Genomic DNA, 12,769 nt, shown 5'->3' with positions numbered 1-12,769 from the left:
GTTGAAGAGCTAGTGTCCACCCACCACTCTTTATTCTCTCCATAAGAGCAGTGCACACTGGCTGCTGCTAGTCAGCCATCTTGGCCTCCATGTAGCAATATTTCTGTAATCATTTCCTAGCTGCCAGGTATCCTGGCATTTTCCCTGTGGATCTCCCAATTCCTCCAGTTGCAGAAGACTACATTTTCTTAGTGATGTCTTTTGTTGAGCACACATTTTTTATCTTCAATGAAGTCTGCTTTATAATTTTTTATGTTATTACTTTCTTTATCCTTTCTAAGCGAATCACTCCTTTTCCTCAGGTTACAAATTTATTTGGGTTCTCTCTCCATTCCTCTCTCACATCAGCTTGTCTCTGCACATCTTCATTTTACAAATGGCTTTGCTAAAAGGGAAGATGAATGCCGCCAACCTCAGATACTCATCCTTTCAGTGTCTTTCCTATCCTAAGGGAAGACTCTATTTGGCACTGTCTGAGTCACATGTCCATTTCCTGGGCCAGTCACTGTTGCTAGGGAGCTCAGGTTCCATGAGTAACTAAGTTCAAGCCCATCCCTTTAGCAAAGGGATGGTGGCACCAACGAGAACAACATAGCATGAGGAAGAGGGGAGTCCTCAGAGACAGGCTTTTGGATACTTCAAATAACATATGTGCCATCAAACTTCTTAATTTAAAACTTTTTTTTTTATGTAGAATATTTATTTCTCTTTCTCTAAACTGCTGATTAAATGTATTCAGGTGCAGTAAAGTTAGATTTCTATTTAACATATCTAAAACTAAAGTGTGAAATAATCAGATATTTTGAAGTGCTAAAATATGTTCAAATTATATGTGAATAGCAGCACTTCATCAAAGATCACAGTTTAACACATCAAAGTCTACCATAATGTGAATGATGCTATTATTTTCACTTGACAAAAGTTTTTCCCTACCTTCCTCAGATTCTAATTTTAAAAAAGTCATATTGTCCATACCTCCATATTATAAACCACTGGGAGAGCAACTGTGGCTTAGTGATTAGGACAAGATTTATATACTTAGAAAGCCTAGTCATTTTGCTGGGCTTTAGAGCAAGCCTGATGATGTTCCACCCACAGGATTAATTGACAAAAATGAGTGGTCTTTATTGGAAATCATTAAGTACCTTGGGGCTTTCATTTCAAGGAGAAAATTGGAGAGTTCATTGTAGACAAATGACTATCTCCATCAAAGTTACCCACTTGTAAAGTATTTTCTTTGAAGTGTAGTTGAATAAAAAGCTGGCCCCACTGAGGGGCTTGAAATGATAATGCAATCGACAACATTTGATTCTTCTAGGTCAGACTCACTAAAGGAACCTGATATTAAAAGTAGTGTTTCAGGAAAGCTTTCATCTTAGCTTAAAAATTATGGGCATCAGGGAAAGTGCTGGAGGGGCTCTATAAATTATAGGGACAGAGGTCATTTCCCCATAATGAGGAAAGGACCCAGTTGACTTTCTGAGTATCATGCAGGCTTCAGCTTTCCTCTCCCAATTCTCTCTGCTATGTGCATAAAGCTCTCCTTCATGACTGCCGTTGCTCTCCCATACCTTGGGTACTATAATCCCATTACTTTTCAGATTTAGGTGTGGAAAACCTCTTTTAAAAATTAATGAATGAGTTAATTTTAATTGACAAATGAACATTATATACATTGGTCATGTACAACATCATGTTTGGAAATACACATACATTCTGGAATGGCTAAATTGAACAAATTAACATAAACATTACCTCACATCCTTATTTTTTGTGATGAGAACACTTGAGATCTACTCTTAGCAATTTTCAAGAAAACAATACATTGTTATAGTCATGTTATATAATAGACCTCTTGAACATTTCCTCCTGTTTAATTGTCATTTTGTATATTTTGACCAACATCTTCACAACCCTTCTGGGCCTCCCCAATTTTTTTTTCTTTGTGACAGTTTTTCAAAACAAAATCATATTAATAACTATGGGTGAGGGAGTGGAGTATACACAAAAGCTTAAAAATTGAGATGTTTATAACATCATGTTTCTGATCTTATTTTGAAGGATCTAGTCACAGATTCAATTAATAAATATAAAATAAGAGACATCCAACTCCTTTTCATCTTTCCTGCTTCAGGCTTGTTTTCTTTGTTTCTCTGTGGCCATATGATGAAATGATAGTTGCTATCTTGAAGCTTTCCATTAAAACAAGTTGAATTTCTCATCATTTCCCATTTCAAATGGCATTGCTTTTGGAGGAGCACCAGAGTTTCTATTTGATATTTGAGGGATATCTTCAGTTCGTAGTTTGTTTACAGAATTGAATTAACAAAGAGTCTTTCTTACTTTTCTGTATATATGATTAATTGGTTGTGACTTCCTAGAGTGCTGGATTGAGATGGCATCTGGGAGTGAATATAGGTGATTAATTAATAATATCTGCCTTGGGCTTGACAAGCAGCAGTTCTTTCTTAATCCCAATCAATAGTAAAGTATATCTTTTGATTTGATTTCTGTTTTCACTCAGGTTATCACCATGGGGAATTCCAATGGTTGTCTTTTTATTCGTCCTTCAGATATCACTGTGGTAGTGAAGGGCAGTTCTAAGTATATATTAAAGTATTATACATATATTAAAATTAATATATATCTGATTTTTTCTCTAGTTGAATTAAAACCATCTTAAGAGGGAAAAGATTCTCTCTACAATGTATGAGGCATTAAACAGACAGCAAAAACTAAATTCTTAGGAGAAAGTTCCTTTTTTATGGTTCATTTCAGTAAGTCATTTTGATTTCTTAGCAAATTAATATGGAAACATTGAAGCTTAAAATATAACATGTAGATTGATGTTCCTGATCAATCCCAACATACACATCATTTTTTGCTATTGTCTATTCGCCTGATGTTCTGAACAATTTAATCAAGCAACAGGATTTTGCAGTGTTTCTTCAGGAAAATAACCACGTAAGTTCCCCCAGGTATGTCCTTCTGGTGACTATTTTTGACTTTGTATTCACGGCTGTTTTGCTTCATTTAATTCCCACTGTTCTTTTCATGCTTATACTTTTCATTTTCAAGAAGAAATGTTTCTTTGTTTTTAACTCAAATCATGATTAAGAGTAGCATCCAGTGAGACAAATGGCAGTCCACTTGACTCAATTGTTTTTGGTGTTCAGTTTAGCTTTAAGCCACTAAATTTGGGTTAGGTTTAAATGAGAGAATTTGGCATGATGTCCTTGCATTTGTGTCTAGTAATGGCAAATGTTTTATGATTTTTTTTTGTACAGTACTAGGAATTGTTGAGGGTTTTGCTGTCAATTTTAATATAAACCCTGAAGACTGACTGAAACACAAAGATGGATTGAAGCATTCATTCATTTATTCATCAGTTTGCCATGTATTTAATAATTATTTGAGCATTCATTATATTCTGGTTCATCTGGTGGGTTCCAGGGAGTCTATTGTGGTGTAGAACACTGAGAAGTAATAAAAACATGGTCTGTATGTGATAAGTGTCATGTCCAGGATGGTATCATGCAAAGGAAACTTTCAGAGTGGAGTGGGGGTGGCACCAGGGAAGCCTTTGTGGAATACCTGAAGGATAAATAGAAGTTAACCATGATGTCCAGGCAGTGGAAAAACCACACGTGAAAGTGCTAAGCCCTCCCAGCTACTTTAAGAAATTCAATTGCTTCCCATAAACATATTTAGGCTCCTGGAATTTATATCAGCGCTAAAACAATCTCTATTACATCCTTTGTTATTTTGGACCTAGAGGACTGATTCCCTTGTAGGCACCACATTTTGATTTATTCTTCAAGAAAAAGATGGTATGATGGAGAGTGAGGGGACAGAAATTGAACTGTGAAAACTCATCTGTTTTCTTTAGTTAGCAGTTACTTTTTTCCCCCTTACTATAAGTCACTAAGATCTAATTATTTAAATATTTTTCCGTTATGTACTTTTTGGTAAATGCACATGTTTGCAAAACCTTCTATATGTCCTTCTCTGCATCCTTGCTCTTGTATGAATCTTTAGCTATCTGGTATATTTTTAAACCATTTTATAGTTTTATGCTTTTTGGTAGTTTTATGCCTTAGGAGGTGTTCATGCATTTGAACCAGAACTGTGTATTTAATGGACACTCTCTGCTACCTCTGCTCAATACACTGGTTAAAAGGCCTCCATCCTCAAGGTGCTCTTGTGCCAAAGGGGAGACAGAGAAATGACAAGGAAAACCGAATACAAAAGGGATTCTTGTGTGCTGTGGAAAAAATAAAATAAGGAAATATGACAGAATGTGGCGAGGGATGAGGGATGCTTCTAGTAAGGGAGGCCGAGGGGGGCATCTATAATAAGGCAACATTTGAACTGAGAATTGAATGGTGATAAATTAGCCGTTCAAAGATGTGAGGGAAGCATTCAAGGAAAGGTAGGCAGGGATTGTTTGGGGCCGTATTGGTTGTGACAAATAATTTGGATTTAACTCTGAGTGGAAATGTTTAATTATTAGATAGTTTTAGAATGGTGGTAACATGACTTGATTCACTTTCTAAAGAAATTGCTAATGCTATGGAAAGAAACCATCATATCAGTGTGCTAGGAATGAAATCAGGATTTAGATTAAATAGAAGGCTATGATGGTAATCAAGGAAAGTGATATGATGGGTCTGGATTTGCACAGTGTCTTGTACACAGTGGGCACTCCATGAGTTCTAAAGGTATTGCTCGTTCTCAGTGCACTTAGTTTTATGTGAATTTGTGTGTGTGTGTGTGTGTGTGTGCATGTGTCTGTCTCTGTGTATGAACAAGATTTTATTCAAGGTTGAGCCACATAACTATATGATTTTATGTCTGACACAGGGTAGAACATGGAGATTTAGACTTTTGTGATGGAAATGAAAATGTTCGTCCTTGACTCTTGCCCCTTCTCTCTACCACCACCTATGCTTCCATCTTCTACTTGCATTCCTCCCATTTATACTTGTACTCCCTAATAGTATCCTTGTACCACACTCTTACTTTCAGCCAACCATCCATAAACTAGGAGGTGGTACTGACAAATTCATCCTCATTGTGTTCCTGGCTTCCCCAGACCTGAGATGAAGAGTATCAGGAATGGCATGATGGGACAAGGAAAGTGGGCAGAAATTGAAGGCAACAATAGGCTTTACCACATTTGGCAAGAAAGAAAGACACTAAGTTCAATGTTGAACTATTATTGTTACCATGGGTGAAGTTAGGAAGAGAAGTGAGGGTGACAAAAGTTGAAGCATCTGCAGCTTAGAAGAGTCTAAGGCCAGAGTTCCTAGGGCAGAGCTTGAGGTAAGAATTACTACTCAAGTAATTTATTATGGAGTGCTCTCAGGAGAAGGGAAGTAAGGGAAGCAGGATGGGGCAGGGGAATCAAGTTCAGTATAAACTGGCTTTGACCTAATCTCATGCAGAAGCTCTGGAGCACAGACTGAAACACAAAGTTAGTTCCCTATGAGGCAAGAAGGCTGCCTTGTTAGTCCCTTTCTAGTAAGTCATTGTCTAAGGTTTGTGGTGACCAGCCAACATGCAGACCCTGTGGTGGAGTGGGTACAATGGCAGGTATCTTATTTGTCTCAGGCTTCCATAGCAAGATACCATAGACTGAGTGGCTCAAACAAGAGAAGTTTATTTCTAACAGTTCTGGAGGCAGGGAAGTCTAAGATCAAGGTGCTTGTAAGGTGGGTTTTGTTCTGAAGCCTCTTTTCTTGGCTTGTAGGTGACCACCATACTGCTGTGTGCTCACATGAGCTCTTCTTTGTGTGGGTGCAGAAAAAGAGACCACAAATTCTCTGGTGTCTCTTCTTATAAGGGCACTAATCCCATTGGATCACCACCCCATCCTCATGACCTCATCAAATCCTAATTACCTCCCAAGGGCCCTATATCCAAATACCATCACACTGAGGGTTGGGACTTCGACATACAAATTAGGAGGGCACAAAACATACAGTCCATAACAACAAGTAAGAGGATTCTCTGTGGGGCACTAACTTCTGCTATAGGTAGTGAGAGTTAGGAGAGATGGCATTCATTGCATCCAGGGAAAATCTAGATGGAATTGGAAAATGGACAAAGGAGAGATTTGGTAGGATTCAACTTTCACATTCAACATTCACAGCTGAGCCAAAGTAGAGAGCTGAATATGTTAAATCAAGTCAGAGGTGACTGACTTACATGAAAAATATGCTTGTTACATCATTTTATCCTGAAATTTTTTAAATATTTAGAATACTAAAAGAGTTCCAGCTTCTAAATCAGGTACACAGCTACAGTTATTGAGGAAATGTTCTGAGAAATAATAAAAATAAATCTATCACTTCACTGGTTGACTTTAATAATAGCACAATCAGGTTTTTTATTGAACATGGGATGGCAACACTCTTTTATGTACTTTGCTTCATCAAAGAATGTCAGATCTGCAGGCATATGCTTACATGGCTTCCAAGCCATGGCACTGAGTATTTAAAAAATGAGAAAAGAATGTCAATGAATATTTTGCCTTTAAAGATTTTGTTCTCTAGAGCAGTGGTCCACAACCTTTTTAACACCAGGGACCAGTTTCATGGGGCGAAGGGGAGATAGTTTGGGGATAAAACTGTTCCACTTCAGATCATTAGACATTAGTTAGATTCTCATAAGGAGCGCACAACCTAGATCCCCTGCTGGGCAGTTCACAATAGGGTTTGAGCTTCTATGTCAATCTAATGCCACTGCTGATCTGACAGGAGATGAGGCTCAGGCAGTAATGCTCGCTTGCCTACAGCTCACCTCCTGCGTGGCCCAATTCCTTGCCAGCCATGGACTGGTACTGGTCTGCAGCCCAGGGGGTTGGGGACTCCTGCTCTAGACAGAACATACATGGTATATATATATACCCACACCCACCGTACACCCACACATACACACACCCATACACATATGTGCACTTACATGTATGCCTGTAAACACATGCACATACCATCTAATTCCTTTTGTAAGTTTTTGTAGTGTGAACAATTATGCATAGAAAGGGTGTATCTAGTATGTAGACATACAGCTCAATACAATGTCCTGCCACTTGACAAACCAGCCTATTGGCAATACCTATAAAATAAACTATTTTGTTTAAAATAAGAAAAAGTAGAATTTAGGTAAATATTGGCTCTCTGTAGTAATATACTGCATACCGTGGAATCACATCTTAAAAATGATTTATGTTCTAAAGTCAGTGCAAATGGTGACAATTGAGTGTGATCAAAATTTCTTCTCAAAGTCCCACAAATCTCTCATAGGTTGTAATATTTTACCAATATTGCCAGTTTTGTTTTGTTTTCTTCCCCCAGCAATAGGACAGATCACTGTTTCTTTGACTGATTGAGGGGTCATGAGGTATGAAATCATGTGCACTCAAATTCTGAGAACACATTTATACAGTGAAATACCCCACCAGATGCCAAGGAAACTGATATTGATTGAAAGCATGGAGATGTATTTGTTCCCCTTCACCCTCGCCATGGGAGCATGAATTCATTGAGTGGATGCATTGTGGTAGAATTTCCTGTGTTATTTAAGTTGTTCTCTCTCCCTTTTTCCTTTTCTCTAGCTCTCTCCTACCATCTCATTCTCTCATGTTTGCTGAACATGTATAGTAAGGTATTGTAATTTCAAATACATTGCAACTCTGTGGTATATGGCATCCTCTTTATTTACATCCTTATTTATATGCATGCTTATATATTTTTTGCTGAAGTCACACAGCTACATATCTATGTGTGTACTGTTTGATTCTTAGAAGAGTTTGTTAGGAGCATGAGTTTCATCTCTGATTGCACCATGTTATACTGTTGTGTTCTTGGTCCATCTGGTTGCAAAAGAAAACCATACAAACAGATGTAGAAACCAGTTTTCTCCTCTGGAAAACAATTGAAAAGCTACAAGCCCATCAAATGCTGAGAACTGTCTAGCTATGGCATGGTACAGTAGCCATCATTAAGGTTTTTATCTTAAGATTGATACAGACACAGGTTAATTTCTCAGTTCTGTTTTTGTTTTAGCTTGGAATAACTATTTATTTAGATGATTACTTTGTTCATCGTTATGTTGATTTTCTAACCAAGGTAATAGTTCTATTTTGTAATCTCACATACCACCTAGCTACCATGGCCTGACTTCAGTGAAAGTATTTTCCCAGCAGAGATTCGGTGAAATCATTCTCTGAGAATTTTAGTGAATAAACTGTACTTAATGTTAAACCACAATTGGTTATGTGTATTTCCTGCCAAAACTAAAAAGTATAAATTCTGAATATTTTTTTCATAAGGGCAGTTTCAGGTTCTTTCAAGTGTAATGATTTTGACATTGTGTTTAAGAACAATTTTCATGCTAATTGAAGTCTCCTATGTCAAAGGAAAAAAGTCAAGTTCTTAATGTACACAGTTTTCTTTAAGGCTTTAAATGCAATGAAAAAGAACCCTCTAGAATATTCTTTGTAGAGATTCTGTTGTGATTATTGCAGAGCTCCATCTGTAGATTCAACAGGTTTATTGAGTACCAGGTAAGCACTATTAAAGGCACTGGGTATACTTAGTAAGGAAAGCCATATCCTTGACTTCATGAAGCTCATGATCTCCTGGTGGGGCAATAGACAATAAAGAACTAAAGAAATAGCAATTTAGAGAAGTGCCAGGGAGACAAAGGACACAGTTCAGTGACAGAGAATAAAAAGAGGTGACCTAATTCACAGGGTGATTAGTGAAGGTTTTTTGGAAGAGACAGATTTTTAGCCAAAACTTAGATAAAAAGGAGTTGAGCATGAAAACAGCTCAAGGCAGAGTTTTCTGGGCAGAAAGCAGCAAGGCATAAAGGAGCTTGGGTGTTTCCAGAACTGAAAGGAGATAAGAGTGGTTAAGTATGTATGTGTATGGTATTGGGAGGGATGGGGAGAAGGTGGCGTGAGATTAGGTTAGAGAGGTAAACAGGTGCCAGATGATTCAGAGCCTTATTGGCCATGGTAAGACTCTGGATTTTGAAATAAGTACAGTGGGAAGCCAACAGCATTTTCAAATGTTGAGAGTCCTTATCTGATTTGAATTTTTAAAAGCTCACCTTGGCTACGTTTTGGAGAATGAAATATGTGTGAGCATGTACCTGTGTGTTTGTGTTTATGGCTAAAAATGGAAGCAGTGAGACTCCTCGGAAGGCTATTAGAATCATCTCTTCAAAAGATAATAGTGGACTGCACCATAAGGTGGCAATAGAGATGAAGTCAAAGGGATGGATTTGAACTATTTTTAGAGGCATTCTGAATTTACTGATTGATTTGATATCCAGGGTGAGGAAGAGTCAGGAGTCAAATGATCAGTTTTCTATATATTTATCTTTGAAACTGGGTGTATCATGGTGTCATTTACTACGGTCAGCTTTGGGGGAAGATCACATTTCAGAGGGAGATCGTGTTCACTTTTAGATACTTAGCATGAAACCTATTGCAAAATTGATTACTTCATCAAACATTGATTGAGCTTCACTGCATGCCAGATATTCTACTGAGTAGTAAGGATATCTGATGTCCCTACACTTACAGAATTACAGAGATGATAGATTTCAGAGTGCTAGAAGAGACCATAGTTGGAAATAATCCAGTCCAGCATCCTCATTTTAAAGATGAAGTATAGAATTTTAATCATTTTATTTTTCCAGAAATATTAAGACCTCTATACAAATTGTGGTTATTTTAGTAAAACTTAATTTTCCTCATCCAACAATAGTTGTGGCATTTTTTTCCCTTAGGAGTATAAGTCTGTTTTCATTTCTGTTTTAATGAATTGTTACAATTAGTCTTCAATTAGCATTAGTAAAGCACTTTCTGATGCATTCTGAAATCATAAAAGTATAGGCATTATAGTCAGTTCAGTGGGCAATATTGTCATTGACTTCGGTCAGACTTATAAACAATATATGCAGAAGGAATCAGAAACCACGTTCTAGTGTACACACATTTCTCACTACGGCATTAATGTACACAAAAGGGAAATTAGCTACTTGTATTTTTTGTATTATCAATGGTAGATTGCTAATAACCTTGAAGCACTGTAGAGGGAATTTTTCAAACTTAATAGAAAGCATGAATTGGAGAGGGAAGAAAAAAATACATAAGGGCCCTAAATAATTTGTTGTGCAATGAATTCTAGATTTGTGTGTGCATGTTTGTGGGGTGTGTGTGTGTTGTATGTGTGTGTGTGTGTTGGAATGTTTGTTTTAAGGTCCCATTTAACTTTATAAGTTAAGGTGTTTGGTCAAAGAATAATTAGGCAGTGATGAAACAGCAAGTTGTGTAGATTTAAACAGTTTAAATACCAGGAGACGAAAAAGATTATTTAGGGTGGTCTAACTAAGCATACTTACTATCTAAATTATCCTACAGCATTAATTATTCATTTAGAATGGAGTTCTTGGCTCGTCATAGTAGGTCAGGTACTGTGAAGGAAAGGAGACGAAAGTTCCTGCCCTGCGGGCATAGCAAATTGGAAGCATCAGGTATGGTCCAGTCTGCACCCACACGGGCACACACCTGATGGAAGAATGTTTTCTCCAATAAGTGGTTATGGTCACGGAATGCCCCACAGGGCAAAGGAGGTGTCCAGATGTATTGTAGAGACAGGGGACTGTTTTTTTAAGAAAGGAAAAAAGTGCATATTGAATGAGACAGACAATAGTCAAGTGACTTCCTTGAAGTTTAAAAGTAGTTTAAGAGGTGAAGATTAAGGTAAGGATAGTGATAGATTGAAATATATGCCAATGAAAGAGGCAAATCTTCTGCAAAGATGGTTGAAGTTATTAAAATAAGTAATTAGAACGAAGGTTCTGCTTCATCCCTGCAACAGGAATGGCAGGACTAAATTGAGAGAACTTGAATCACAATAATGGAAGATTTGACCCTGAGACTTCAAGGAAGAAACATAAATGACCAAGGACTGACAATGGAAACTTCATGGAATTTATAAGTAGAATTGTATACATGCAAATTGATTAAAAAATTAGTGGTGAATATAAAGACTGGACAGAAAGACAGCTTGTCTTCCAGAATCAATCAGAAATGATAAAACAGGGACTTTGTTTATATGCCTGGACAGGAATAATCTACGTTTTATCAGATAATCAATATCTTTATAACCTCATCAGAGACACAAGAGATAGAGAGGACTTCCCAATTCCTGAACAAATGTTTAGAAATAAACATTAGCAAGAATTTGGAAGAAGCTTTCGGGACAGGAAAATCTCTTTTAACCACTTGTGCCTGGCTCCCCCAGAACGTCCACCTTCTCTGTTTTTACTGGAGCAGTTTTAGCATCTCACCTGTTGGTTAATATTTTTCCAATGAAGAACTCATTTTCTTGCTTATGTATAGGTAGTGTGGCCTTACACTACTTCACACATAACCTTAAAATATTCCTCATCATGTCATGCACTGGCACACACCACAGACTCCTGAAGCTTGAGAATGGCTGTAGGAGAAAGGAAAAAACTACAGGAAAAACTAGCAAAAGCAGGTATTTTGGTTTTTTTTTTTTTTTGGTTTTCTCTTAAACTTTTTCAGCTGTATGAATCCCTGACCAGCCAAAGAAACTGTCGAGGGAATAATCTGGGAAACAGGGGGTAGAAACACCTTGAGATAAGTTCCCCTATATAAGACATATGTCTTCTGTTAAGGTTTTCTAAATAGTCTCTTGAAATGGGGACACATATCAGGCTAGCTCTTGCTCAGGTAAACCTAGGCCTGCAGGGGCCTGCCCTAGGCTGTGCCCAACAGACACAGAGGCCATAATCTTGAGAGTTATGTTTTAGTTTGTTTTTAGAAATTCCTTCTTCACTCATTACCTCTAGAACTTTCTCATTTTTCAGTTCTTCTTAGGTTATTTTTAGAAATTCCTTCTTCACACATTACCTCTAGAACTTTCTCATTTTTCAGTTCTACCTAGGGACAAAGAGCACCACTCAGCTGCTGAATTCATTTAAGAAGGCAGGACGGCAAAACAAGCTCTCTGTATGTTTCCTCTGTGCATATTGTTGCCAGGTCTGTGGTTTGTGTCTAGAAATTTGGCCAACGAGTTAAGGAACATTTTTCACCCCTTTTCCCTCTCCCTTCCCCTTCCCCTTCCCCTTTCCTTCCCTTCACTTCCCTTGCTCTCTCTCTCTTTCTCTCCCTCTTTCTTTCTCTCTTTCCTTCTCTCTTTCTCTCTTTCTTTTCTTTCTTTCTTTCCCTCCTCTCCCTCTCTTTCTTTTACTTTCTTTTCTTTCCTCTCTCCTCTCCCTCTCTTTCTTTTTCTTTCTTTTTTTTTTTTTTTTTCTGGAGAAGAGTGGTTTAAAAGGGAGTTGAATATAACGGAGCACCTCATTATTTTCCTTTCTTTTTGTTTGCTAACTAGGAAAGTCCATCAGTTTGATAATGGAGGAGAACAATGACACCACGGAGAACCCCCAACAAGGCCAAGGGCGGCAGAATGCCATCAAGTGTGGGTGGCTGAGGAAGCAAGGAGGCTTTGTCAAGACTTGGCATACTCGCTGGTTTGTGCTCAAGGGGGATCAGCTCTACTATTTCAAAGATGAAGATGAAACCAAACCCTTGGTGAGTAGGAGAAAATGTAAAGCATTAAGGGCCTAAGAAAGCCAAGAAATAGAGGGATTTGCTGGAAACTGATTGGGACTGAGACCACCCAAAGTTCCCCGGTCTCCTTCAGTTCATTGTCATCTTTCA

General features: G+C 37.8%; 1 protein-coding gene across 2 annotated transcripts in view; it reads left to right on the top strand.

Annotated features, from left to right (window-relative positions):
• The window catches only part of ARHGAP24 (Rho GTPase activating protein 24), a 526,450-nt gene that overhangs the window by 86,584 nt on the left and 427,097 nt on the right, over positions 1-12,769 (top strand). Inside the window, exons 1-2 of one of the 2 annotated variants that reach the window (XM_030915930.1) lie at positions 12,018-12,088; positions 12,441-12,640. In XM_030915930.1, the coding sequence (XP_030771790.1) occupies positions 12,061-12,088; positions 12,441-12,640 (228 nt within the window). In that variant the 5' untranslated portion in view covers positions 12,018-12,060. Of the gene's footprint in view, positions 1-12,017; positions 12,089-12,440; positions 12,641-12,769 lie in introns of those variants that run through there. The other variant, XM_030915931.1, reaches the window with a different exon arrangement.

The sequence above is a fragment of the Rhinopithecus roxellana genome, chromosome 2, assembly GCF_007565055.1.
Source record: "Rhinopithecus roxellana isolate Shanxi Qingling chromosome 2, ASM756505v1, whole genome shotgun sequence".
NCBI lineage: Eukaryota > Metazoa > Chordata > Mammalia > Primates > Cercopithecidae > Rhinopithecus > Rhinopithecus roxellana.
This window is presented reverse-complemented; position numbering and strand designations above follow the sequence as displayed.